Genomic DNA, 26577 nt, shown 5'->3' on the forward strand with positions numbered 1-26577 from the left:
GAACACCACCAGGGCGTAGTTGAAGAACAGGTTGTTGCCGCGGATCACCATCAGGTTGGGGAAGAGCTCGCTGAGGCTCTCCATGCCGTAGACGCGGAAGAGGAGGAAGTAGTCGGTCACCACCTGCAGCCGGGGTAGCTGAGGCCCCGGAAGTCCTCCGGCTTGGTCTTGAACATGAGCAGGATCTTCAGGTGGCCTTCGATGACGGTGCAGTTCTCCAGGGACTGGAGGTTGGTCACGTTGTTGCGGATGTCCTTGCTGGGGCAGACTGAGAGAGGGGACAGAGGGGGGGGGGGGGGGGGGGGGGGGAGAGAGTCAATTGTTATCCTTATGCAGGTCTATGCTGCTCTACTCAGTGGCATATTGAGAAGGATTTGTTTGAAGAGAATATGAGGAAGACAACACGCTGAATGTAGCGTCACCGTCTGGGCTGTGGCCTGCAGGGCCTGGCGGAGAGAAAACACCGCTTTCGTTTCTTACCGTACTAAAACAACGGGATATGAACATCAATCGGCAGCGTCTCTTTTCTCATCTCAGCCATTAAACCACTAGAGATTTGCATTAAGTAGAGCACAGCCATTCACAACAGCAGGCTCGCACGCTCCTCTAGACAATGTGACTGGCCGCAAGCTCTCTCTCCCTCCCTCTCTCTCTCTCTCTCTCTCACACACACACATTTCTCTCTCTGGATTTCTGCTGTGTACTTTTCATTGGCTCCAGTAGAATTTCCCCAGAGAGGAAATGACTGTATGCCATCGTCTTATCTGAATGAAGCAGTAGGGAAAGGGTTAACGGGAATAAAAGCCTGGAAGCAAGGCGCTTCTCCCTGTTCATTCATAATCTTGCTGCACGCTTACACACACACACACACACACACACACACACACACACACACACACACACACACACACACACACACACACACACAACACACACAGAGAGAGATCATAGGAAGGGAGAATTTATTATGGGACAGATACAGTTGGGAGATTCATAGAGGAAAGGCACTGCTATTGTTGGATGATAATAACAGTGTGTTTCAATCTATTCTGCTATGGTGGGTGGTACAGTCTACAAGTGATTCAAAGGAAGACTGACCCAGAAAGTCAGTGATGTCTCACTCACACACACACACACACACACACACACACACACACACACACAAACACACATACTTGCACAGGAGATGAAAATAGTGATTTGTGTTTCCACTATCACAACTTGTGTTTCAATATTACCCATTCATTACAAAAACAAAACTGTCAAAGAAGGCTTGTGGTGTTTCAGGTGTTTGTCATTCTTATGTAAAAGAATGAAACATAATACAACTGAATTGATGTTTGTAAGGAAAGTTGCCATTGCATCTCGTAATAGCTGTAGTCTTAACGATCCATGAAAATGATGAGACTGACAACGAGATATGAAAGATAAAAGGAATATAATTCAAGTAGCAACTTTCATATTTGAAAAAGGAACTAAGTAAATTATTTAAGAAATTGACAAACCAACCATGGTTAAGTTTTAGTAGCCTGTCAGACTGGACAGTACAGTACTGTGTATGCCCATCAACAATGAACACACACCACCACCATCATAATCACCATCACCACCACCACCATCATTATCATCACCATCACCACGATTATCAAACCAAACATACACATTCTTAAATAACCAAACAAAGTGTGGAATGCGTTGCGGTGTATGTACTTCAGAGAGCCATAGATGCATTGTAGGTAGTAGACCCTCATCACGACGTCGTCACCATGTTAATGTTTAACAACACAAACACGTCGGCATTCGGCAAACAAGCCAGGTACAAACTCTGACCAGGACGTCAGTGACATGGAAGACTTCTCTGGTGGCTAGCGGCCAACTGGGCACGTAACATACTGTTTACTAATACTGCTGCAGGGTGAGACTGCAGAGACAGTCACAAGTCCCCTTCAATGTTTGATCATGTACAGACAGTCAGGCGTCATTTAAATTATTACAAATGTCAAAAGGTGGCGGCTGACTGGCGCAGTGGGCAATGCGCTCGCCACTAACGCAGGAGATGCTGGTATCGAGCCCAGCTCTCGGCGTTGCTACCGGCTTGGCCGGCCGTCATACTAACACAATTGGCAGTGTTAGAGGGTGGGAAAGCCGGTGGGTGGGGATTGGACGTTGTGGACAGCGACTCCTACAGGTCGGTTGGGTGACGCCGGTCAGGACGTATCGGGGGCAGTGTGAGCCTCCCACGCGTTACTCCTCGCCACTGAGAGTTCGAGCTGCTGCGGTGAAATGATGCGACAGGCTGCCTCCTCGTGTACCGGAGGGGACGCCTGAATTCTTTCCCCAATACATTTCCAGTTCCGCGTTCTCCTTCTGCGCTCTGATTGGCCACTGACGTTTCTGGTCACGCCAATCGTGTGACGGCAAGTTCTTTCACCGGTTAAGCTTAGGCACTCTTTCGAAGTTGGTTAAGGTTAGAGTTTGTCTTAGAGCAGGGCGATAGAACACCAGCCCTGATTCCAAACTCTAACCTTAACCAACTTCGAAAGAGTCGCCTAAGCTTAACCAGTGATGAACTAGGCGTTAGGTAGTTTGCAGGCTGTTAGACCCAGAAATGGGCAAAGACACAGCTCGTCACGCGATTGGCGCACATGTCACATGACCAGAAACGTCAGTGGCCAATCAGATCGCACCAGAAACGTCCGTGGCCAATCAGATCGCAGAACGCGGAACTGGAAATGTATTGGGGAAAGAATAGATGCGGAGGGGACACGTGATGCAAGGCTTCTATCCTCACTACAGCCGACCAGTGGGAGGCATAATCTAGCAACGTTCAAGACAGGGGAGGGGAGAATTGGAAATATGAAAATTGGGATGGGAGAAAAAATAGAAAATGGGGAGAAAAAGTGGATCCAAAAAAATATATATGTCAAAAGGTCTCACGGTGAGTGGACAAGGAGAAAGATATGTCTGAAAATAATTCACATATACAATAACAGCCTTTTTTTTCTTCTCTCAAATACGCTTCCCTAGTTGTCAGTTATAAAGAGTTACGATCAGTGTGCATATGGTTTGGGTAAAAAACGAAAAGGCATATAAAGTTTTTGACCAAAATGTTACATTTCATGGGACAGTTTTCCTTCGACATGCAGAAAGCACAGCGTGACTCCGGAAGAAATGAATATGTTGGAAACACACAAGTTTAAAAAAGAGCAAAGACCCAGCACATCTTCATTCAGACAAGATATACTGTACACTAGTGAAGATATACTGTATATTAGTGAAGATATACTGTACATTAGTGAAGATATACTGTACACTAGTGAAAATATACTGTACATTAGTGAAGATATACTGTATATTAGTGAAGATATACTGTACACTAGTGAAGATATACTGTATATTAGTGAAGATATACTGTACACTAGTGAAGATATACTGTATATTAGTGAAGATATACTGTATATTAGTGAAGATATACTGTACATTAGTGAAGATATACTGTACATTAGGGCTGTTCATTCAGACAATAGTGAATATATACTGTACATTAGTGAATATATACTGTACACTAGTGAATATATACTGTACATTAGTGAAGATATACTGTACACTAGTGAAGATACACTGTACATTAGTGAAGATATACTGTACATTAGTGAATATATACTATACACTAGTGAGAAGATATACTGTACATTAGTGAAGATATACTGTACCTTAGTGAATATATACTGTACATTAGTGAGAAGATATACTGTACATTAGTGAAGATATACTGTACATTGGTGAAGATATACTGTACATTAGGGCTGTTCATTCAGACAATAGTGAAGATATACTGTACATTAGGGCTGTTCCCGACTAAGTATTTGTATAGTCGACTTTGATTGGCCAACATTTTACGATAGTCGACTGGTAGTCGACACCAGTCAACTATGGGAAAAAAACAAATTGTAAAAAATATATAATTAATATATAATATATAATTATTTAAAAAATGTTTATCATTCCATTTGGGCTGTGGGGGTGCGTAATGTCTGAAGGAGTCGACTGAAGGCTTCTTGTCCTCTGCAAAAGCATGCAATTGGTCCACTGATGGATACATCTTGATGTCTAGTCTAGTGTGTTCATTAGACAGGTGAAATCCTCTTTCAGTAAGTAAGTAAGTAAGTAAGTATTTATAAAGCACCTTTCATACATGTCATGTAGCTCAAAGTGCTGTACACAAATATAGGCATATATAACGATAAAAGCAATAAAGTCACAGTGATCAGTTAAGATCAATGTTTAAAAAAAAAAATTATAATAATAATAGTAACGTAAAAATGAAAATAACGTAAAAACAGTCATTTGCTTACCAGTTTGGGAGAACAGGTCCGCACAAACATGTCCGCTCAGTAGCAACCGGAAGTGCACTAAACCAATGCACTTGTATGGTAGGTAGCAATGTTTAGCTCTTATAACGCTAGTGTAGTTAAGTTTTTATGTTTTTATCAGTGGTCATAGTTGGGTCCATAGTGCTTTACTATGTATGTAGAGGCATAGTGCCTCTGTGCCTGTTTTCGTAGGCAGTTAGCCTCTGGTATGCGGGCCATTAGTGTTAGCCATGCTTCTAGGCCTCTTTGCTTTTAGAAAGAATGAAAAAAGAATAATAATAATATTATAAAAAAAAAAAAATTGCATTTGACTAAGAGGTTGGCAGTCGACTACGGCTCCTTTCGATCGATTAGTCGACTATTTGGGGTCAGCCCTACTGTAGTGTACATATACATATACAACATGTTGAGAAGAACAGCTGTGACCGCGTCCCCGACCGCCAAGAACCTTGGTGTTGTCCTCGACGACCAGTTGAACTTCTCTGCTCACATCGCAGCAACAACCAGAATCTGCAGATTCCTCCTGAGCAACATTAAGGATCCGCCCCTTCCTGACAAAAGAAGCCACCCAACTCCTCGTCCAATCAACAGTCATCTCCCGCCTTGACTACTGCAACGCACTGCTTGCTGGCCTCCCGGCCACTGCCACCAAGCCTCTTCAACTCATCCAGAACGCAGCGGGCCGCCTGATCTCAAACCTACCGAAGTCGGCCCATGTCACCCCACTTCTTAGGGACCTGCACTGGCTCCCCATTGCTGCACGAATCCGCTTCAAGGCCCTCGACCTGGCATACCGTGCGGCAAAGGGAACCGCTCCCGCCTACCTCCGGTCAATGGTCTCTAACTACACACCCTCAAGACCCCCGAAACCCGTTAAATCTTTCGCCGTCGACTAAAGACGCACTTCTTCAACCATTATCTTAAATACAAATAAATAAATAAATAAAAATAAAAAATCTAACCCTAACTAACCTTACTGTCATGCACATGTCCTAATAAACTAACCTACACTGTAGCACGCAACACTTTGATGAACATTGTTACTCAGCTGATAGAGTTGTGCCCTTCCTGATGACTTGTCGTACAGAACTTGTAAGTCGCTTTGGATAAAAGCGTCAGCTAAATTACTAAATGTAAATGTAAATGTAAACACTATACTAATTGCTATACTCCAAGTTATTAGTTCAAGTGACATATTAATCTACTGCCCACTGTTCCCACTGTTCTTTTGCACCGTGTAACGACTGTTTGTTCAAGTTGTAAATAGCCAGTGTGTGTAACCTACTGTGCAATTCAAACAGTGTGTAAGCCTGTGTGTAACCGCTGCTTGCGTGTGTGTGTGTGTGTGTGTGTGTGTGTGTGTGTGTGTGTGTGTGTGTGTGTGTGTGTGTGTGTGTGTGTGTGTGCATGTGTGTGTGCGTGCATGTGTGTGTGCACGTCAAGCTGGATCTCAGTATTAGCCTGCTTGCTATTGGAAGACAATAATGAGGCCTGGAATAGAAAAGGCCCTGTTGCATCACATCCCTATAGACATAATTGGACAAACATCATAAAAAAGCACCAGGTCTCCATAGCAACAAGTTAGCCGCCCGCAGCCAAGCAAGCAAACACAGCAACTTCTCAACATCTCCCCAACTAAAAACTAAACAAGAGTTCAAAGCAAAATACTGTGAAAAAAGATTTGGTCAGAAATGTCGACAAAAATAAAAAGCCTTTCTCAAATTAAGCCTTTTTTTTAAATCTTTTGATCAATTTCTCATTGAAGGGTAAATCCACCCTAGAACATAATTTGGATATACCATTACCATGATCTTTAAGGCAGTTCAATCAACATACAGCAACGTTTCCCATATATTTACTTGTGGTGGTGGGTAGCACAGCGTGATGTCACGATAAGCTTATAAAAAGATAATATTTTTATATATATATAAATATATATATATATATATATATATATATATATATATATATATATACATATCATCAATATCGTTAAGGATAATTAGCCTAATCCATGTCAAAATGAGTCTATATGAGTCTATAGCAAACCTAGAGAGAGAGAGAGAGAGAGAGAGAGAGAGAGAGAGAGAGAGAGAGAGAGAGAGAGAGAGAGAGAGAGAGAGAGAGAGAGAGAGAGAGAGAGAAAAAATGGCTCATAGCAGACTTAATGATTTTTTTAATATTCCAGCCAGCTAATGAAATGAAATAGTGAGAAGAGGGAGAGAAAGTCCCATTCCTCACTATTGGAGCTGAAGCAAACTATAATCGCAACCCAATGAAAGTGAAAGTAACGTCGCCCAGAGCACTGCTCCACTATGAGCTGCTCCAGGGTTACTTTAACTGTTTTGGGGCCAGCTTAGTTAACGGTAGCAGCTAACATCAGTTTAGGTTTTTACTGTGACTTAGGCATACAGGGACCCGTTACACATGTGGCTGTTGGTGGGAGTGGCAATGGCTCACACACAAACAGCAGAGTTCTCACTGCACATAGAAACAGCATAACTCGTGAGGAGTTGTCACAGGGCAATATCGAACGCAGGGCTGAATCACAGTTAGAAGATAATCATAGTTTCTGTCCGCCGCGCTGGTCTGTGTACATTATGAAATTGTGTTTTTATGGGGGGGGGAATGGAATTCGGATTTTGGGAAACAGAGTAAACAAAATAACTCAAACCCAAAGCTTGAATCCATAGTAGTGAGATGTAATCAAGAGATTCTCTCTGGAACTACTCTGTTAACCAAGTGAATATATTGTGATGATAACAGCTCTGAATTCAGAACTGTACACACATCCCTGTACATTCACTGGGTCCTGTGACACGGTGCACAACGTTGGCTCTCCTATTCATCATCATTAGTGAAGCAGCTCTAAAAACAGCTGCTCCATCATATGACAGTCTGATATGACGGCCCTGCCTCTATTATTCTTAGCTCGAGGAGAGACTTCACGAACACTAACATGGAATAAACCATCCAAGAGGACTGAACTATCAGACAAACATCTAAAAGTATATGAATTCCATTTTTCAGGGGAATTTCAGTGGCGTGTCTAGGAGTTGATCGACTGTGCACTAAGAGTCTCCAGGCCCGGCCGGTGGGCGGTCACGGCTGAACAGAACTAAAGGTTCCGGATGGGATGACATCAGTCCTCTCTGTGGTACTAAACACGTGACTGGGATATTAAGGTCACATGACCAACCAATCGTTTTTAATAACACAACAGCAGCAAAAAGGAAACTTGACTCAGCTAAGCCATGAATCCAGCTGAATCAGTATTAAATTTAAAATATATATATATTTTAAACTAAACATTTTACTCTGATCTGTGCTAATAAAAAACCCACTGATCCGGGGTCAGTGTTCCCAACTCAAAACGCTGAACTAATTCGCTAAAAGGGAGAAACTCAAACCTGATGAAAGATCAGTGGCTGGGGGCAGCTTGACCCCCCCAGGTCACGGTGGACAGGCCCTAAGGTAGTGGAGACCTCAAACACACACACACACACACACACAGACAGACAAACACACACACACACACACAGACAAACACACACACACACCCTTCCCCTAGGCCCTGACGGTATACCAGAGGCGGTGGGACTTCCAAGGCGGTACTGTTCTCACACACATACTGAGCATAGCATACTTCCCCCTCTCCCCACAGCCAATCAATGGACCTGTCTCAAACCCTGCCCCTTTTCTTGATCCTCCAATCACAACTGTCGCTTACCTCGGACAAACTTGGTTTGTCCGAGGTAAGCGACAGTTGTGATTGGAGGATCAAGAAAAGGGGCAGGGTTTGAGACAGGTCAATTATCTCCAACAGACGGGATGGACGGATGGACAGGCGTGGGCCACATGGGGGAGCGAGAGGAAGAGGAAGAGGAGGATGGGGAAGCCACAGAGTGAGTCCCTTCTCACTGTGCTCCCTTGATTGATTACTTCTCTGTGCCCGGCTGCCCGCGTGGGTGTCATACTCCCAACTGGGCCCCTTGTTCAGAAATGACACAACTCACCTCGACACGGCAGTGTGTACAGATCTCACACACACACACACACACACTGTATGCACACTATTCGGGCGTACACAAGCACACACCTTAAATTGTATAATTTACCAGACAGTGCACCTACAGATAAAGATTTTTCTGCTCTCTTCACTTCTATAATTTGACAGAAAATGAAATGAAACACTGAACCACCCAATGCAGTAAATCACACAACAAGCTACTGTTTCTCTCTCTCTCTCTCCCCCGGTCGGTCTCTCACTCTCTTTTTCTTTCTCACTCACTCACTCACTCACTCACTCACTCACTCACTCACTCACTCACTCACTCACACACACACTCACACTCACACACTCACACACTCACACACTCACACACTCACACACACACACACACACACACACGGCCTATTCAACTCAGCACGAGTCGGTATGCAGCCAGCCTCACAGCCGAGAGCCAAAACCAACTCGTAAAAAGACAATGAATCCAATTTCGGCTTTTATTCAGCTCATCAGATAAAGCGAGCACACCGCGCCGCGATGCAGTGTGGCTTCATCCTGTAAACAAATTAAAAAAAAGAGTGTTGAAAGCACCTACAGTCACAGCTCATTTACACAAGCAAGCAGCCAGCTTTTACTCAGTCAACCAGTCAGCCAGCTTACTCAGTCAACCAGTCAGCCAGCCACTCAGGCAAAACCAAGAGGAAATGTTCACCGTTCTATAAACCAGCCTGGCTTAATTAGCCAAATGATAATGTGTCGATTTAAACACACACACACACACACACACACACACACACAAACACACACTTTAGATGCTATATTTGAATCCCCCAAGGAATATTACACGTACATTATAAACATTTCAGAGGTTCAGCATGGTCCCCTTTTTAGGATATTTATGAATACAAGACAACTGCGTCCACCATCACACAGCCTGGCTACCTATGACGGCTACAGTCGTTGCTTGTCCCTTTGATAGACACACGTATTATTCCATCTGCATGGTCAAGGTCTGATGAGAGACACGGGAAGAAAGAACACAGTAGACGGAAAGACGGAGACAGACAGACGGTAGACAGAAGAGACGGAGGGAGACCGAGTGAGTGTTCTCCAGTGGTTCCTAGAGGAACCCAACACCTCTCGACCCGTCTTATCAGCCGCCCACATCACCAGGCCTGCAGGCCAGCCGCGGCCTATCAGCCGGCATCGCTAACCAGACACCTATTGTGCAACACAACATCATAACAAGACTACATTACGCAACGGCGGGCAGGGGTGAAAGTGCATCCCCCCCCCCCCCACGGATGCCGTGATCCTCAGCACATGACCTACATGACCTTTTCACTAACAACAACAGACCCATATTTATCATCCATCGGCGGGGTAATCGTATGCGCGACGCACAATTTTGCGGTCTAAATTAATGTGGAAAAGTGTAAATGTGAAATATTGAGGATTTAACATTACAGTTTAAATGTGATGGTGTATCTCACTTCCCCATATTACCCAGCAGTCCAATATGATGAACATCAACTGGATTATCTCACGTGTGATTTACATGCCCAAAGCGGATATCGTACTAATATGCATCGTCGATTCGTCGTCATTGGGAAAAAATCCATCCAAATATCGTGACCCCCCCCCCCTGTCACCCTTTGACAAGTGGGGTTTTATTCCAAAAAATGTATATGAAAGAGTCTCCTCAGAATGCAGTAGCTGGTAGAGAGAGAGAGAGGCCTTTCTCTTCCTTTTTCTCTCCCGGTGTGAGGCCAAAACACCCCCACACACACACAATTAGGGATGTCCCGATCGCCTTTTTTTGCTTCCGATCCGATCCCGATCATATGATTTTAAATATCTATCGATCCGATCGTTTCCGATCCGATCTTTCACATTAGTAATCAATTTTGACGCATTTTTGTCAGAAACTGGCAGAGTGAGACAAGCCCATCTGTTGCCTATAATAGGGCGCGAGAGCGGAGGCTTTTGTTATTACATTCACCCTGAGAAATGTGCTTCTGCTTCATATGAGAAATATTAAAAGTTTCAATATATGTTTGCACATTAGTATACATTCAGTGTTCGACTTACGTAATGGTCCATTCTGGTCTGAAACGCCGACGATAATCCTCAGTCACGTAACGTTATCCTCCAGTTGAAAAGTTAGTCTGAAAACTTCGCCTCCAGCCTGCTGCTTCATGAGTTTTTCCTCCACGCGGAATCTCCTCCTTGCAAACATTGCAACTGGCTTGACTTTATATTTTAAAATGCTTAGTTCCAAACCTCTGACATTAAGTCTAGCTGCTCAAGTCAGTGGATATTAACCGTGTTTCGGGAGCGACGTGTTGTTGTTGTGATGTGGTCGCGACTCGCGTGTAGCGTGTAGCGTCTAAATTAAAGGGAATGTTTGTTGCAACGGTGAAAATTAAAGGGGAATGTGTTTGTTGTGGATAATTATTCTGCTCTGTGTGACAATAAATACATTAATGATGATATATTATATGTAATTTAAAACCAAAACTAAGGCCTCCGTATGAGTTTAAGACGTGGACATGGTCATGTTTGTTGAATAAAATTTTTCTTTTTTTGACTGCCGATTTTTATTATTATTTTTTCCCGATCCCCGATACTCTGAAAAGCACGTGATCGACGCCGATTCCGATCACGTGATCGGATCGGGACATCCCTACACACAATCATCAAATTTGCTGATGACACAGTAGTGGTGGGCCTGATCTCTGCCAACGACGAGAGGGCCTACCTGGAAGAGGTAGAGAATTTGTCGCAGTGGTGTCAGGAGAACTGCCTCTCCCTGAACGTCAGCAAAACAAAAGAGATGATTGTGGACTTCAGGAGGTCGGGGGTCAGCCTGGGACTACAGCCACCTCAGCATCGACGGGGCACCGGTTGAGAGAGTGAACAGTTTCAAGTACCTCGGAGTCCACATATCCGAGGACTTGACATGGACCACACACATTGGCAGTGTTGTGAAGAAGGCACGGCAACGCCTCTACTTCCTCAGGCGCCTAAGGAAGTTCCAAGTCAGTCAGAAGATCCTTAAGAACTTCTACTCATGCACAATAGAGAGCATCCTGACTGGCAACATCACCTCCTGGTTTGGGAATAGCACTGCACAAGACCGTAGCAGACTACAGAGAGTGGCACGTTCAGCCGAACGCACAATTGGAGGGGGGCTTCCCACTCTCCAGAACATTTACAGCAAGCGGTGCATGGGTAAGGCTAAGAGAATTATCAAAGACTCCAGCCACCCAAACAACTGCCTCTTTGAACTGCTGCGGTCAGGCAAGCGATACCGGAGTCTCATGGCAAGCACAGAAAGACTCAGAAGAAGCTTCTATCCCCAGGCCATCAGGTTGCTCAACGAACAATAACACTATGTAACAACCATCAAATGCACTCACAGCACACACATCCACACACTCACTTTAAACAAACAACTCACTGCAGCACCCACTTTACACACTTTAGAACACCTAAACACACTTTATATTTATTGGTAAAGAATTTGCACTACAACCCATACCTCATTACACCTTACTGTAAATTGTACCTCATCCCATTTCTGCTTTGCACTATATAGTATATTGTATATTAGTATATTGTATGGTAACTCAGTTACTTCTACTCTGCATTGAACATTGTACATATGTACATACTGAACACTTGTGTCCAGTGTCCACGTACGTGACTTCTATTTTTACTTGCTATACTTATTTTATTTTATACTTATCTATTTTTGTCTAGCACAGTCTCTGGAGCGTAATAGAAAGAAGCATTTTGTATAAAAGTATTCTGTACTTCTGTATGACAACTAATAAAGAAACTTGAAACTTGAACACAGGTTAAAGCAGCGTTACTGACACAAAGACACACAGGAGGGAAAGTCTACCACTGCTGTGAGTTCCCTCTGCAAAATGGAGTCTTGTTTAGGACTGACAGGAGGGAGGGAGGGAGGGAAGGAGGAAGGGAGGGATAGGGGGATGGAGGGGAAAGGGGAAAGGGGGTAGACTCTTGTGCAGTCGGGAGGGGGCGGCTCAGAGGGCCACTGTGTCTTTAAAACAATAAGCCCTCTCCTTCTCTCTCTCCTCCCAGGGCAGGGGGGAGACGGGACAGGGAGCGGGAGGAGGGGAGGAGAGAGTGATGGAAGAGGGGGAAAAGGAGGGCAGGGGGAGTCGGAAGAGGGGTCCTGGGGTGGGAGGGGGAGAGAGCAGGGGGACTCGGGTGGGAGGGTGTGTAACCCGAGCCAGGCAAGGCAGGCAGGGTGACGTAAGGGGGCCTCCAGGACGGTTAGTGATCATATGCATGAATGGAGGGCCCCTATGGCCCGCTGTTACATGACAAGCCACACACACACACACACACACACAGGGGGAGGGGTGGGGGACAGCTAGCTAGCTACCTACTGGCCACGTAACACAAAATGATACACAGGCAGGCAGGTGTAGCTAGCATACCTAGCCTCACTGAATGGATATCAAAGGAAGGCACCTGGAACAAAGAGAACAGGAGGGAGAGAGGGAGTCCTTATAGACCAGTCAGTTCCCACCAATGTCAATCACCTCAGAGCACTTCCATTGTTAACGTTTCAGGCCTTTCAACCTCTTTCTCACCGAGCCATCATCCCACACGTGCGGCTCGCTCGAGGGAGGACCAGAGTGGACAGATAAAAGTAAGTTAAAGTACACAGACTGGTAGACTGGGAGTGTGTGCAGGGAACTGGCTTCTCTATAAGGACTTGTGTGGCGTAGCGTAGGTGAAGCTCAGTTGCAGCAGCGTGGCGAGGGAACACAGTGGTGTGTATTGTGCACCACCCTTTTAGGGAGGGAGAGAGCGACGAGAGGTGAAGGAGGAGAGATGGAGAGCATGTCGGAGGTGAAGAAGGAGAGATGTGTAGGGGTGAATGAGAGACGTTGGCGAGATGGGGGCTGGAGTTTGGGGAAGTTTGGGGACCTAGGGTCGACAATAACCATGACCACCTCCTCCTCACCACCCCCCACAGAGGACCACCCATAAGCAGACAGCTTGGTGCTCTCACTGACTATCCAGGCGCTCTTAATTACAATAACAACCCAATCAGCCGCTAATGAGGCTGAGGGAGAGAGAATGGGCTCACAGAAGACTGGGACCAGGAGCATACTGTACTCCAGTACCATGGGCTTCTATAGGAGAAAATGTGGGCCATCCACCCGCCTTCTCTGTCTGTTTTTGACACTTAATTTGGCAAGAGGAATGAGAGAGGGGGGAGCGGTGGGGGTGTAGGGGGGCCGACAAACAAGTCACAGGACAGGAAAAACACTGCAGCACGGGAAGGCTGTTAGGGAGAATTTGGTTGGCAACAAGTTCCAGTGCTATGCCAGGACTCAGGACCAGCATGTTCAAATCCCAAAACTAAATCATAATGTTGCACAAGCTATTTAAAAGGGAACAACAGATTTTATTTTATTTTTATATATTATTTAGTAGGTACAACATGTTCTAAAAAAGCCTGCACTCTACTCACGCCTGCGCATCGACAGAGAACGCACTTCAGAACCTTGTGGGGAGAGAGCGGCATCTCCGGACCCCCCCCCCCCCCCCCCCCCCCCCCCAGGCAGCTCACAGAGGAAACCAATGGAGCACGGAATGGCGAAATTAATTCAAATACCGATGATTCAATAACCAAGTACCATTTTCTGGAAGAGGAAACGCTTGTAAGCTAGGACAGGTATCATTTACATTTCTTTTCCTGTAGCCATTGATTTTGTGAGCTTACTCTCTGGAAAGACTTGGCAGGCCAAACACATCTGATTGGTTGCTGATGCAGGGAGCCGATGAATTTCGGCCAATCAGATGCTTTTGGCCTGCCAAGTGGTGTTGCCAGGGTCACAAAGGAAAACTAAGACCAGTTCCTCGTCAAAAAGTACACACAATGTGCAAAACCACCTGCCAATCAGACACTGGGAAATATTTTATTCTATTTGTATTATTTTTTTTTATTCAGCTTAACCCTTTCACTACCACACCACAGAAGGTTAACCCTTTCACTACCACACTACAGAACGTTAACCCCCGTTCACTACCACACTACAGACGGTTATAGTGTGGTAGTGAAAGGGTTAACCTTATGTCGTGTGGTAGTGAAAGGGTTAACCTTCTGTATTGTCGCAGTGAAAGGGTTAACCCTCTGGTAGAGCGGTGAAGTGAAGGGGTTAACAATGCTGATGCCTCTGGGGAAAACCGTTGTTGCGTGTGCATGGGTTTGAAAAGTGTTGCAGAGCTTGCTCTATTTCTGCTGGGCAGGTAAACTCACTCACTCACTCTCGCTAATTTCTCAGGAGTTGCCTACGGCAGCTTTAATGGACCTGTCTCAAACCCTGCCCTCTTTTCTTGATCCTCCAATCACAGCTGTCGCTTACCTCGGACTTCCTCGTACAAACAAAGTTTGTACGAGGAAGTCCGAGGTAAGCGACAGCTGTGATTGGAGGATCAAGAAAAGGGGCAGGGTTTGAGACAGGTCTATTACACAGCAGGGGAGTCTGTAGCAGAGCGGGCGGAGGCACATACCATGTATGCCCACGACATTATGAATTAAGAGTCCAGCTTGCTACATTTGTCACGTCATCCTCTTGCACTCGCCCATCTTTCCCTCTCTCTCTCTCTACTGTACAAGATCAAATAGGAAGCCAACACTCAATTAAACAAATAAGAGACACGAGGAGAAGCATTATGGACACTTTCAGGCCATGTTTGGACACAGCAATGCCGTCTCTTCCTAGTAGATCTGAAAGACAGCATTGAAAGGAAAAGAGTAGCTGAGGTCAGAGACATGAAACTGGTATCTCTGAGGCTCTACAGCTGGTATCTCTGAGGCTCTACAGCTGGTATCTCTGTGGGCTCTACAACTGGTATCTCTGAGGGCTCTACAGCTGGTATCTCTGAGGCTCTACAGCTGGTATCTCTGAGGGCTCTACAGCTGGTATCTCTGAGGGCTCTACAGCTGGTATCTCTGAGGCTCTACAGCTGGTATCTCTGAGGCTCTACAGCTGGTATCTCTGAGGCTCTACAGCTGGTATCTCTGAGGCTCTACAGCTGGTATCTCTGAGGCTCTACAGCTGGTATCTCTGAGGCTCTACAGCTGGTATCTCTGAGGGCTCTACAACTGGTATCTCTGAGGGCTCTACAGCTGGTATCTCTGAGGGCTCTACAGCTGGTATCTCTGAGGGCTCTACAGCTGGTATCTCTGAGGCTCTACAGCTGGTATCTCTGAGGACTCTACAGCTGGTATCTCTGAGGCTCTACAACTGGTATCTCTGAGGCTCTACAACTGGTATCTCTGAGGCTCTACAGTTGGTATCTCTGAGGGCTCTACAACTGGTATCTCTGAGGACTCTACAGCTGGTATCTCTGTGGCTCTACAGCTGGTATCTCTGAGGACTCTACAACTGGTATCTCTGTGGCTCTACAGCTGGTATCTCTGAGGGCTCTACAACTGGTATCTCTGAGGCTCTACAGCTGGTATCTCTGAGGGCTCTACAACTGGTATCTCTGTGGCTCTACAGCTGGTATCTCTGAGGGCTCTACAACTGGTATCTCTGAGGCTCTACAGCTGGTATCTCTGAGGGCTCTACAACTGGTATCTCTGTGGGCTCTACAGCTGGTATCTCTGAGGCTCTACAGCTGGTATCTCTGAGGGCTCTACAACTGGTATCTCTGTGGCTCTACAGCTGGTATCTCTGAGGGCTCTACAACTGGTATCTCTGAGGCTCTACAGCTGGTATCTCTGAGGGCTCTACAACTGGTATCTCTGAGGACTCTACAGCTGGTATCTCTGTGGCTCTACAGCTGGTATCTCTGAGGCTCTACAGCTGGTATCTCTGTGGGCTCTACAACTGGTATCTCTGAGGCTCTACAACTGGTATCTCTGAGGACTCTACAGCTGGTATCTCTGAGGGCTCTACAGCTGGTATCTCTGAGGGCTCTACAGCTGGTATCTCTGAGGGCTCTACAGCTGGTATCTCTGAGGACTCTACAGCTGGTATCTCTGAGGCTCTACAGCTGGTATCTCTGAGGACTCTACAGCTGGTATCTCTGAGGACTCTACAGCTGGTATCTCTGTGGGCTCTACAACTGGTATCTCTGAGGACTCTACAGCTGGTATCTCTGAGGCTCTACAGCTGGTATCTCTGAGGACTCTACAGCTGGTATCTCTGAGGACTCTACAGCTGGTATCTCTGAGGCTCTACAGCTGGTATCTCTGAGGGCTCTACAGCTGGTATCTCTGAGGGCTCTACAGCTGGTATCTCTGAGGCTCTACAGCTGGTATCTCTGAGGGCTCTACAGCTGGTATCTCTGAGGGCTCTACAGCTGGTATCTCTGTGGGCTCTACAACTGGTATCTCTGAGGACTCTACAGCTGGTATCTCTGTGGGCTCTACAACTGGTATCTCTGAGGACTCTACAGCTGGTATCTCTGAGGCTCTACAGCTGGTATCTCTGAGGGCTCTACAGCTGGTATCTCTGAGGGCTCTACAGCTGGTATCTCTGTGGGCTCTACAGCTGGTATCTCTGTGGGCTCTACAGCTGGTATCTCTGAGGCTCTACAGCTGGTATCTCTGAGGCTCTACAGCTGGTATCTCTGAGGCTCTACAGCTGGTATCTCTGAGGCTCTACAGCTGGTATCTCTGAGGCTCTACAGCTGGTATCTCTGAGGGCTCTACAGCTGGTATCTCTGAGGACTCTACAGCTGGTATCTCTGAGGCTCTACAGCTGGTATCTCTGAGGGCTCTACAGCTGGTATCTCTGAGGGCTCTACAGCTGGTATCTCTGAGGCTCTACAGCTGGTATCTCTGAGGGCTCTACAGCTGGTATCTCTGAGGCTCTACAGCTGGTATCTCTGTGGGCTCTACAGCTGGTATCTCTGAGGCTCTACAGCTGGTATCTCTGAGGCTCTACAGCTGGTATCTCTGAGGCTCTACAACTGGTATCTCTGAGGCTCTACAGCTGGTATCTCTGAGGGCTCTACAGCTGGTATCTCTGAGGCTCTACAGCTGGTATCTCTGTGGGCTCTACAGCTGGTATCTCTGAGGGCTCTACAGCTGGTATCTCTGAGGGCTCTACAGCTGGTATCTCTGAGGCTCTACAACTGGTATCTCTGAGGGCTCTACAGCTGGTATCTCTGAGGGCTCTACAGCTGGTATCTCTGAGGGCTCTACAGCTGGTATCTCTGTGGCTCTACAGTTGGTATCTCTGAGGGCTCTACAGCTGGTATCTCTGAGGGCTCTACAGCTGGTATCTCTGAGGCTCTACAGCTGGTATCTCTGTGGGCTCTACAGCTGGTATCTCTGAGGCTCTACAGCTGGTATCTCTGAGGCTCTACAGCTGGTATCTCTGAGGGCTCTACAGCTGGTATCTCTGAGGCTCTACAGCTGGTATCTCTGAGGCTCTACAGCTGGTATCTCTGAGGGCTCTACAGCTGGTATCTCTGAGGACTCTACAGCTGGTATCTCTGAGGGCTCTACAGCTGGTATCTCTGAGGACTCTACAGCTGGTATCTCTGAGGCTCTACAGCTGGTATCTCTGAGGCTCTACAGCTGGTATCTCTGAGGGCTCTACAGCTGGTATCTCTGAGGCTCTACAGCTGGTATATCTGAGGGCTCTACAGCTGGTATCTCTGTGGGCTCTACAGCTGGTATCTCTGAGGCTCTACAGCTGGTATCTCTGAGGCTCTACAGCTGGTATCTCTGAGGCTCTACAGCTGGTATCTCTGAGGGCTCTACAGCTGGTATCTCTGAGGCTCTACAGCTGGTATCTCTGAGGCTCTACAGCTGGTATCTCTGAGGGCTCTACAGCTGGTATCTCTGAGGCTCTACAGCTGGTATCTCTGAGGGCTCTACAGCTGGTATCTCTGAGGGCTCTACAGCTGGTATATCTGAGGCTCTACAGCTGGTATCTCTGAGGGCTCTACAGCTGGTATCTCTGAGGCTCTACAGCTGGTATCTCTGTGGGCTCTACAGCTGGTATCTCTGAGGGCTCTACAGCTGGTATCTCTGAGGCTCTACAGCTGGTATCTCTGTGGGCTCTACAGCTGCAGCCTCCATAGTAATGTAGCTACAGTTTCAGATGGATCCCTTCCTTATTTTTAGAGTTGCGTTCCCTGTGGAGAATTTAATACGCATCTACCAATAGTAGCAGGCTGCCAGGGGAGTTCTGGCTGGCAGTTGGGAAAGTGGAACACAGCGAGACCAGAGTCCTCTGGCCTTCTGTTGCTGTGAGAGGCCAGAGACTAGCCTCGCTCCACCTGTCTCACTGTAGCGGAGGTTAGCCGGCCGTTAGCTTAGCGTGAAACCGGACCTGGCCAGCATGAAACCAGGTGGAGGCTAACTCTGGACCGTGAGAAGTTTTCTCTCTCTGTCAGTTAAGACGATGCTGCCTCGATGAGGTGGTCTGCCTATTATAGATTTGTCAACGGAGCAGTTGTTAAACGAGACCCAACGTTGTCAGATTACTTAGTTGCGTCAACATGCAATTTCTCCCCCACTCACAAGTCACACTAGTGCCACAAATTCAAATATGAACACGATCTGATCTAATCAGATCGCCAGTTTGTCGTTTTCAACTATGATGATGATATGATGCAACTATGATACAATCTAGCACCAATTCTCCGTCTGCAAGTTAGATGGCCCAGCACGTCTGTAGAGTCGCGTCTCGTGACGTAACTAACAAACCGAGGGGAGAAAATATGCAGCCTGGCTGCCAACTGACCTGCCAGTGGAAAATTGCATTTGTTAATATAAGCTATGGAAAGTCCTGAGAGGTGCCCAATGCCAAGCTTAAAAATTATGCAAAGACTGCAAGAGAGACATTTTGATAACATGTACTAACTTGTACCTCTAAAGAATAACAACACTGGCTTCCAGAGAGAGAGAAAGAGGCAGAGGAAATAAGCTCAGTGGCCCATAACAATTAAAAACTATCCTTACAACAAATAGTCTGGTTATCGTTCAGGGAAAACAGTGATATGATTAAACCTATGCTACATTGATTCATTCAATTTGATTGACTGATTCAAGTCAGACTGACCAAAGCATATGATATGACGAGCTGGGGCTTGACAGGTGCATCACGGATGACCTCATGCAGAATGGTCAGCTGAGCTTCCACATGTTCCACAAGACAGAGAGGGAGGGAGGGAGGGAGGGTGTGAGTGAGGAAAGAAAGCACCTGTTCCTCCACTGCCTCAGCCTAGTGAGGGTAGCTCATCCACATTAGAAGAAGAGCACAGCGAGTGTGGTGTCCCGTTACAGCGGTGGCAGCCGTGGCACAGCACCAGGCGATGGCAGATTGCAGCAGGGAGAAAAGAGCAACATGCTGAGGCCCTGAGCTGTCAGATGGCTGGCCAGGACAAGAGACACAGGCCTCAATCAGATCCTACTGGAGACTCTTGTCTATAGCCTCCATCCTCCCCCCTTAACCTCTAGCACTGGAGGAAGGAGAGAGAGAGAGAGAGAGAGAGAGAGAGAGAGAGAGAGAGAGAGAGAGAGAGAGAGAGAGAGAGAGAGAGAGAGAGAGAGCGAGAGAAAGTGGCTCATTTGAATATTCCAGCTAATGAAATGAAATAGAGGAGAGAAGAGGGAGAGAAAGTCCCATTCCTCACTATTGGAGCTGAAGCAAACTATAATCGCAACCCAATGAAAGTGAAAGTAACGTCGCCCAGAGCACTGCTCCACTATGAGCTGCTCCAGGGTTACTTACTTTAACTGTTTTGGGACCAGCTTAGTTAACGGTAGCAGCTAACATCAGTTTAGGTTTTCACTGTGACTTAGGCATACAGGGACCCGTTACTCATGTGGCTGTTGGTGGGAGTGGCAATGGCTCACACACAAACAGCAGAGTTCTCACTGCACATAGAAACAGCAGAGAGAAAAAGAAAGTGAGTGGGCCAGGCCAGGCCAGGCACTGGGTCATTGTCACTTGTTTTCAAAACAATGACTCAGTATTGTTTATTATTCCACCTAGCCTGACTTGACCTTGGCAGTCGGGGCTAATAGAGGAAAGAAGAGGAGGAAGGGGCACAAGCTGCCCCCCACCCCAGGTCAGAGTGACCCGACCCCTGGTCTCCATGGCCACCCCACCCCACCCACACAGTCCAACTATTCCACTTGGGGACTTGTATATGGTTTGTATACGACATCAGTCTCCAGCAAAGCAGCCCACACTACACCAGGAGAGGGTGGTTAAAACGGCCATTCCATGACACGAGGAGAAACCAGACCATATCAGATGTCGCAGAGAGCATCTAAAACTCCAGCCTCAGAATAAACAAACACAGCCTGCATGTGACCCGAGACCTCATTCTGGAAATGTGGAAGATAGTTTTTGTGTCTGCATTTCTTTTTTCACTGGACTCCCCAGGTTATCATTCCAACACAAGTCTCTCTCTCTCTCTCTCCCTCTCTCTCTCTCTCTCTCTCTCTCCTCGTTCATCCAAAACCCCTCGGGAACGACGGGGCGTCCGCCAGAAATAAAACATTCGGAACAGTCAGGAAATTCCAAACCAAAGTTTGTTCAAAATACAAAAACAAGCACCCCCACGACCACGGATTCTCCGGAATCCTTTTTATTTGCATGTATCAAGAAGGAAATTAAATAAATAAATAAATAAATAAATAAATAAATAAGAGTGCACCAACGCTTTTCTTCCCCCCCCCCCCCCTCATATACTTTTGCGGAAGAGCGTTGGGTTCATAAGTCTGAGGTTGAGATCAACAAGGTTTTACTGTAGAACACATGCTCCTTGGAAATACAAAACATACAAAAAATAAAATAAAAAAAGGGAGACTTCTGGCCACAGCTCACAAAAACAGCCAAACCAGGTGGTGCTCCCAAACAAATAAAATGCGTGCCGGGGGAAAGCGGCATTCCTGACATAGTTACGGAGCACAGAAAAGACAACTATGAAACAGGAGCAGGTAATCAACTGCAGGCTGGACTTGGGGCTGGGAGAGGGAACGAGGCAGACAGACACACACACACACACACAGACACACAGTGAGTAATACATAAAACATCTGATATTCCTTTTCATCTTCCCACGTTAGTGCGCCAAGTGCTGCGCGGCGTCTTGGTGTGGTGAGCGGGAGCCTGAGTCGAGGCGGTCGTGGGCCTGCGTTCCCTGCTTCCCCTGCTTTCCTTGCTCCACTTCCAGCCACACGGCAGCTGCAGAGCCCAGCCCCACCAACACAGCGGCCCACAAACCAGAACTACACATGGGGCTGGAGAACTACGCCTGCCTGCTGGCCTGGCTGAGACTGCCCTCCCATGCTCTCTCTCTGCCCATCTGTCTGCCTACTGCGTCTCTGGTATGTTATCGCCTTACGTTGCCCTGGTATGTTATCTCAGGCCCATTCAACATCAAGCGTAGTGCTGCTACTACTACATCTCCGCGACGCGTTCCCTCAACGCGACTATACACAGTGTGTGCCGTGTGGCCATTCAGCATTTAGAACGCACTACTGGACTCTTACTACTTCCCTCCACAGCCGCACAACAACCCATGCTAGTGCTGCTGAATCATTGATACTGTAGGCCCTACTACAGGTAGCATTGAATGCAGCTTACGTCTTCCTGTGAGGTCCTGTTGTTTTTCTCGCACCGTGTGTGTGTGTGTGTGTCGAGTGATGCACTGAAACTCGGAATCTCTCCCGCAACCGAACGCAAGCAAGACCAATTCCTGTGCGCGTATATCACCCTCGTCAGCAGCACTGCTGCGCGGGAACGGGTGGACGAGGACGAATGAGGAAAGGTACATAAGAACATAGAAAAGCAAAAAAGTAGATAACGACACAATATAAGGAAATAAAAACAAGGACGTGGAAAAGATAGGAGCGGTTGAGAACGAGGAGTGGACTGGTCTGAGCTACGCCGAGCCTCCCCCCCTGGCTTCAGTTCCAACGTGCGAACAGGCCTTCTGACGTCGCTCGGTAGTGTTAACCTTCAGCCTGGAGGGTGTTGAGGGGTCTGGGCGAGGTATTCCCCTGCGGTGGCTCATCGCAAACCGCGCTGAATCCTATTGATCCCTGTGCTCAAGCCGCCGGGCTCCAAACCCTGCGCACCGGCTGAAGTTGAATCCTAAATCTGATGCAAACAAGGTATTGACGTCCAAATGAGGCGATAATTCCATTCCAACTGCCTTGGAATGGAGACTGTGTGTGTGTGTGTGTGTGTGTGTGTGTGTGTGTGTGTGTGTGTGTGTGTGTGTGTGTGTGTGTGTGTGTGTGTGTGTGTGTGTGTGTGTGTGTGTGTGTGTGTGTGTGTGTGTGTGTGTGTGTGTGTGTGTGTGTGTGTGTGTGTGTGTGTGTGTGTGTGTGTGTGTGTGCATGAGGAAACCTAGGGGGAGGAGGGGAGGTGCATTCTCTCCATCTCTCACATGCAGCATTTGAGAGATGGAGAGAGAGGGGGTACAGGGGTAAGCAGAGAGGGGTGTAGGGGGGAGGGGGGGTTGATGAATGGTAAGAGGAAAAGAAGGGGGAAGCGGAGATGTAGAGAGTGTGATGGAGAGCGGCGAGCTGGGAAGGAGTAGAGAAGCCAGGTGAGTTTAATGGCCTATTTGTCTGCGCTGGTGGACCACCGGCTCTCACTGGCCACCGATGGAAAACCTCACACACACGCACGCACACACACACACACACACACACACACTCCTCTCTCCTTTTTTTTCCTCTTTCTTTCCACATCTCTCCATTCCGGTACTTGCAGTAGCCTACACCACCCTCTCCTCTACCGCCCCCATCTCTCCATAGACAACACGGCACACACATAAAACCCCCCCCATCGAGACGCGTTTCTCGACCGACACCTAGTGACGTGCGCCCCCCCCCCCCCCCCCCCTCCTCCCTCAAGCCACTTTCTAACCCCGCGTGTTATTCCACCCCTTTACACATACAGGTTTATATCACTTTTATATACGGCGGGTTACGAGTTTAAAAACCTGAGCGGCCGTAAAGCTCGTCTCTTGAGCCGGGGGTTCTGATGCCGGACTAATATCCCCCTCTCTGTGTTTATGTTTCCACGGGAAACCCCCTGCCGATTTCTGAATGGATTCTAAAAGATTTTCAACCCCCCCCTTCTGTTGGTTTTTCCATCTGGGACATCCAGGAGCAGCGTGCCGGGGCGACGGCGCGGACGGAACACTGACGTCGTTCTGAATGTTCGTAAAAGAGCCCACCGGCCAACAAATCACTCAGTGTTACCTCGCCTACTGACAGACGGGGGTCCCCAGGGGGGGGGGGGGGGGGGGGGGGTCCGCGGCAACGCTCCAGCATTGTAAAAATGACGAGCATTCATTAGAGGCCTACTCTTGTCATTTCACGGTTAAGGCCACGACTCAATATGGGTCCCGCTTGACCGTAAGTGAATGTGGGAATGTTCCATACAGGTTCGTAAAAACCGGAGGCACACACGACGAGACTCTTTCCCCCACGTCTCTCTGCCTCCCCTCTCTCTCTCTCTCTCTCTCTCTCTCTCTCTCTCTCTCTCTCTCTCTCTGATGAAGGCTACTGGTCCTGGCCTGGCATACACACACAGAGATCATCGCTCCACTTCAGCCTCTCCGTCTGCACCTCTGCCAGCCCTCACTTCTCTCCTCAGACAGTCAAACAAACGCGACCCACAGGTTCAAAACACCGAACACTGTAAAGAGGAACACAGAACACATGGTGCCCACACTGGTCGAGGAACACGCACACACACACACACACACACACACACACACATACACAGCTGACTAACCACATAAATAAAGCCACACAAGTACTTTATATAATTAAAAATGTGATTTACTGTTTGGCCAATGGTGTTGTGTGAGGCATGGTTATTTACATGGCTGGCATCATGCCGACCCCAAGTGCGATGGCTATGGTAGTGATGACTCTTGTCACTGCTTAGAGACGGACCATACAACCGTGCAGCCAGTGCCCAAAACACAGACACAAACAGGGAACGCAGCGAGACTCGGATACACAAAACATACATAGCTGCGCATATTGCAGCGGATATGAACTGTGCAGGAGAGAGAGTGTGGAGAAGGATGGTTCAGTAAACAGTCAGCGGTAGTAGTACTAAGAGAAGTAACAGTAGAATAAGAGTTAAGACAGAGTTATATAATTGTATGATTATTTGTATCAATATTGAGATCACGATTATTTAACACGATTACTCATTGACTCTGGAAACATCGTGGATTATTATTATTATTTTTCTTCAACTGAAAAACAAACAAAAACATAACCTGGCTCAAAGGCTTGCTTAAAAAGTTGATTATCTAATCGTTGGAAGCTAAAATCGTAATTGTCAATAAAGTTGTATTAATTGACCAGCCCTAACGGAGCCCTGCAGCGCACTCCAACTGCAGCAGTGCGGAGCAGCCGGGCCGGCTGTAACGGCACCTAAAGCTATAGGCACAGCTAGGGCTATTGTGAACGTAGCGCCATTCAGCTGAATAATAATGATCTCTCTTTTCCACAACTGCAGGTTTCATCCATTACAATCAGGTAGCCCTCTTTTCCCAAGGTTCCATGATCCAAGCCTCCATTATGTCTGTGCTCGTGTCTGTTCATCTCATACAGGCTGGGAATCAATTATTCATGACGCGTAATAATCACCACATAGGCCTATATTATATAATAAACACAATCAGTCAGTCAGTCAGTCAAAACAATGATATCGGCTAAAGCTGGAGTAGTTCACCCCACCGTTCCCTTATCGTGTCAAATTAAAACACTGCAGAGTTAATAGCAGTGGGAGGAATAATCCATTCAGGTAATAATAGAGATCCTAGCCAGCCTGCGTTCCAATCATCTACTTTCTTACTCCAGTTTCCTGGGTTTTGATTAGGTGTTATTTTTCCTGGCATCGTTTTGCCGTGCGTGAAGATAATCAAAACCGCAGTGTATTGAATGGGACCCAATCATGGAATCATGATGCATTGAGAATCATTCGCTAATGGAATCACAGCCCTCGTAATGGTAACTCGATGGTGAAGTTCCCGCGGTGATTCCCACCCTTCCTGCAGAATAAACAAACTGTACGACATGCAGAGAGGAGGGGAGTCCATGTGGGAGGGAGGGGAGGGGACTAATGGAGCCTACTACGAGAAGAGCTAGTGCTGTAACCATAGAAACGCATCTCAGCCTGCTTCATCAAGACAAAAACACCACCACCCAACACACATACAGTACACACACACGGGCATGTGTGCACATCAAGGACACACAAACACAACAGGCTCACACAGACGGACACGAAAAACCACACACACACAACACGATATATTAGAGGTACATGTGACTGCAGGGTGCTGTTGTTCAGTGTGAAGGTGTACATACTAAGCATCACTTAGGGACAGCTGGAGCAGGGAGGCTAATAGAAGAGGAGAAAACAGACGAGGGAACAGGGAGGTGTGGGGGGGGGGGTCAAACGGGTAGCATTCACACCTTTAAGAGGTATGAAAGACGAGGCTTTCCCACCTCATTACAGAGTGGGATTAGCAGGTGCTTGTGTGTGTGTGTGTGTGTCTGTGCGCATAATGTATGTGTGTGTGTATGTGTGTTAGCGGAGGACAGGTCTGCAGGCTGTGTTGAGGATAAGAGTGAACCTTGTCACCCCCTCCATCGAAAAGACACCCAGCAGAGGAGTCGAGAAGGGGAGGGGGAGAGAGAGACACACCGGGAGAGAGAGGGAGGGAGTGGCGGAGTGGAGAGGGAGCAGATACAGGAGAAGGGGGGGGGGATAAAGAGAGGGAGACATCGGAATCAGAGAAAAGATTAATAACTAAAAAGAGAGGGAGAGAGAAATTCCGTACAATCCATAAATCCAGACATGCATTCTGTGTCGTCATCACACACACACACAACCACACACGTCTCCAGTTCAAGCTTGCAATTTGCTAACATTGAGCAGAGATACGGCGAGAACGTCGTCAGGTCAACACAAACTGGAAGTGGAAAGTGTAGCTTTTCCCCCCCGAAAAAATTGCCTAACTTTAGGATAACACAGAACTACGGTGTACAGTACATCCATAAAGAACTACCATGCGTATACATCCATAAAGATCTACCGTGTGTATATACATCCATAAAGAACTACCATGCGTTTACATCCATAAAGATCTACCGTGTGTATATACATCCAGGGGCCG

The 26577-nt window shown here is 47.1% G+C and overlaps 1 protein-coding gene across 1 annotated transcript in view; it reads right to left on the minus strand.

The window, feature by feature from the left end:
- insrb (insulin receptor b) overlaps positions 1 to 26577 on the minus strand; it is a gene marked incomplete at both ends in the record, with an annotated part of 133210 nt that overhangs the window by 85871 nt on the left and 20762 nt on the right. Inside the window, 2 exon segments of the mRNA XM_084308445.1 lie at positions 5 to 131; positions 134 to 268. Of these exon segments, the coding sequence (XP_084164571.1) occupies positions 5 to 131; positions 134 to 268 (262 nt within the window).

Source organism: Notolepis coatsorum (assembly GCF_963971535.1).
Source record: "Notolepis coatsorum genome assembly, chromosome: 2".
Taxonomy (NCBI): Eukaryota; Metazoa; Chordata; class Actinopteri; order Aulopiformes; family Paralepididae; genus Notolepis; species Notolepis coatsorum.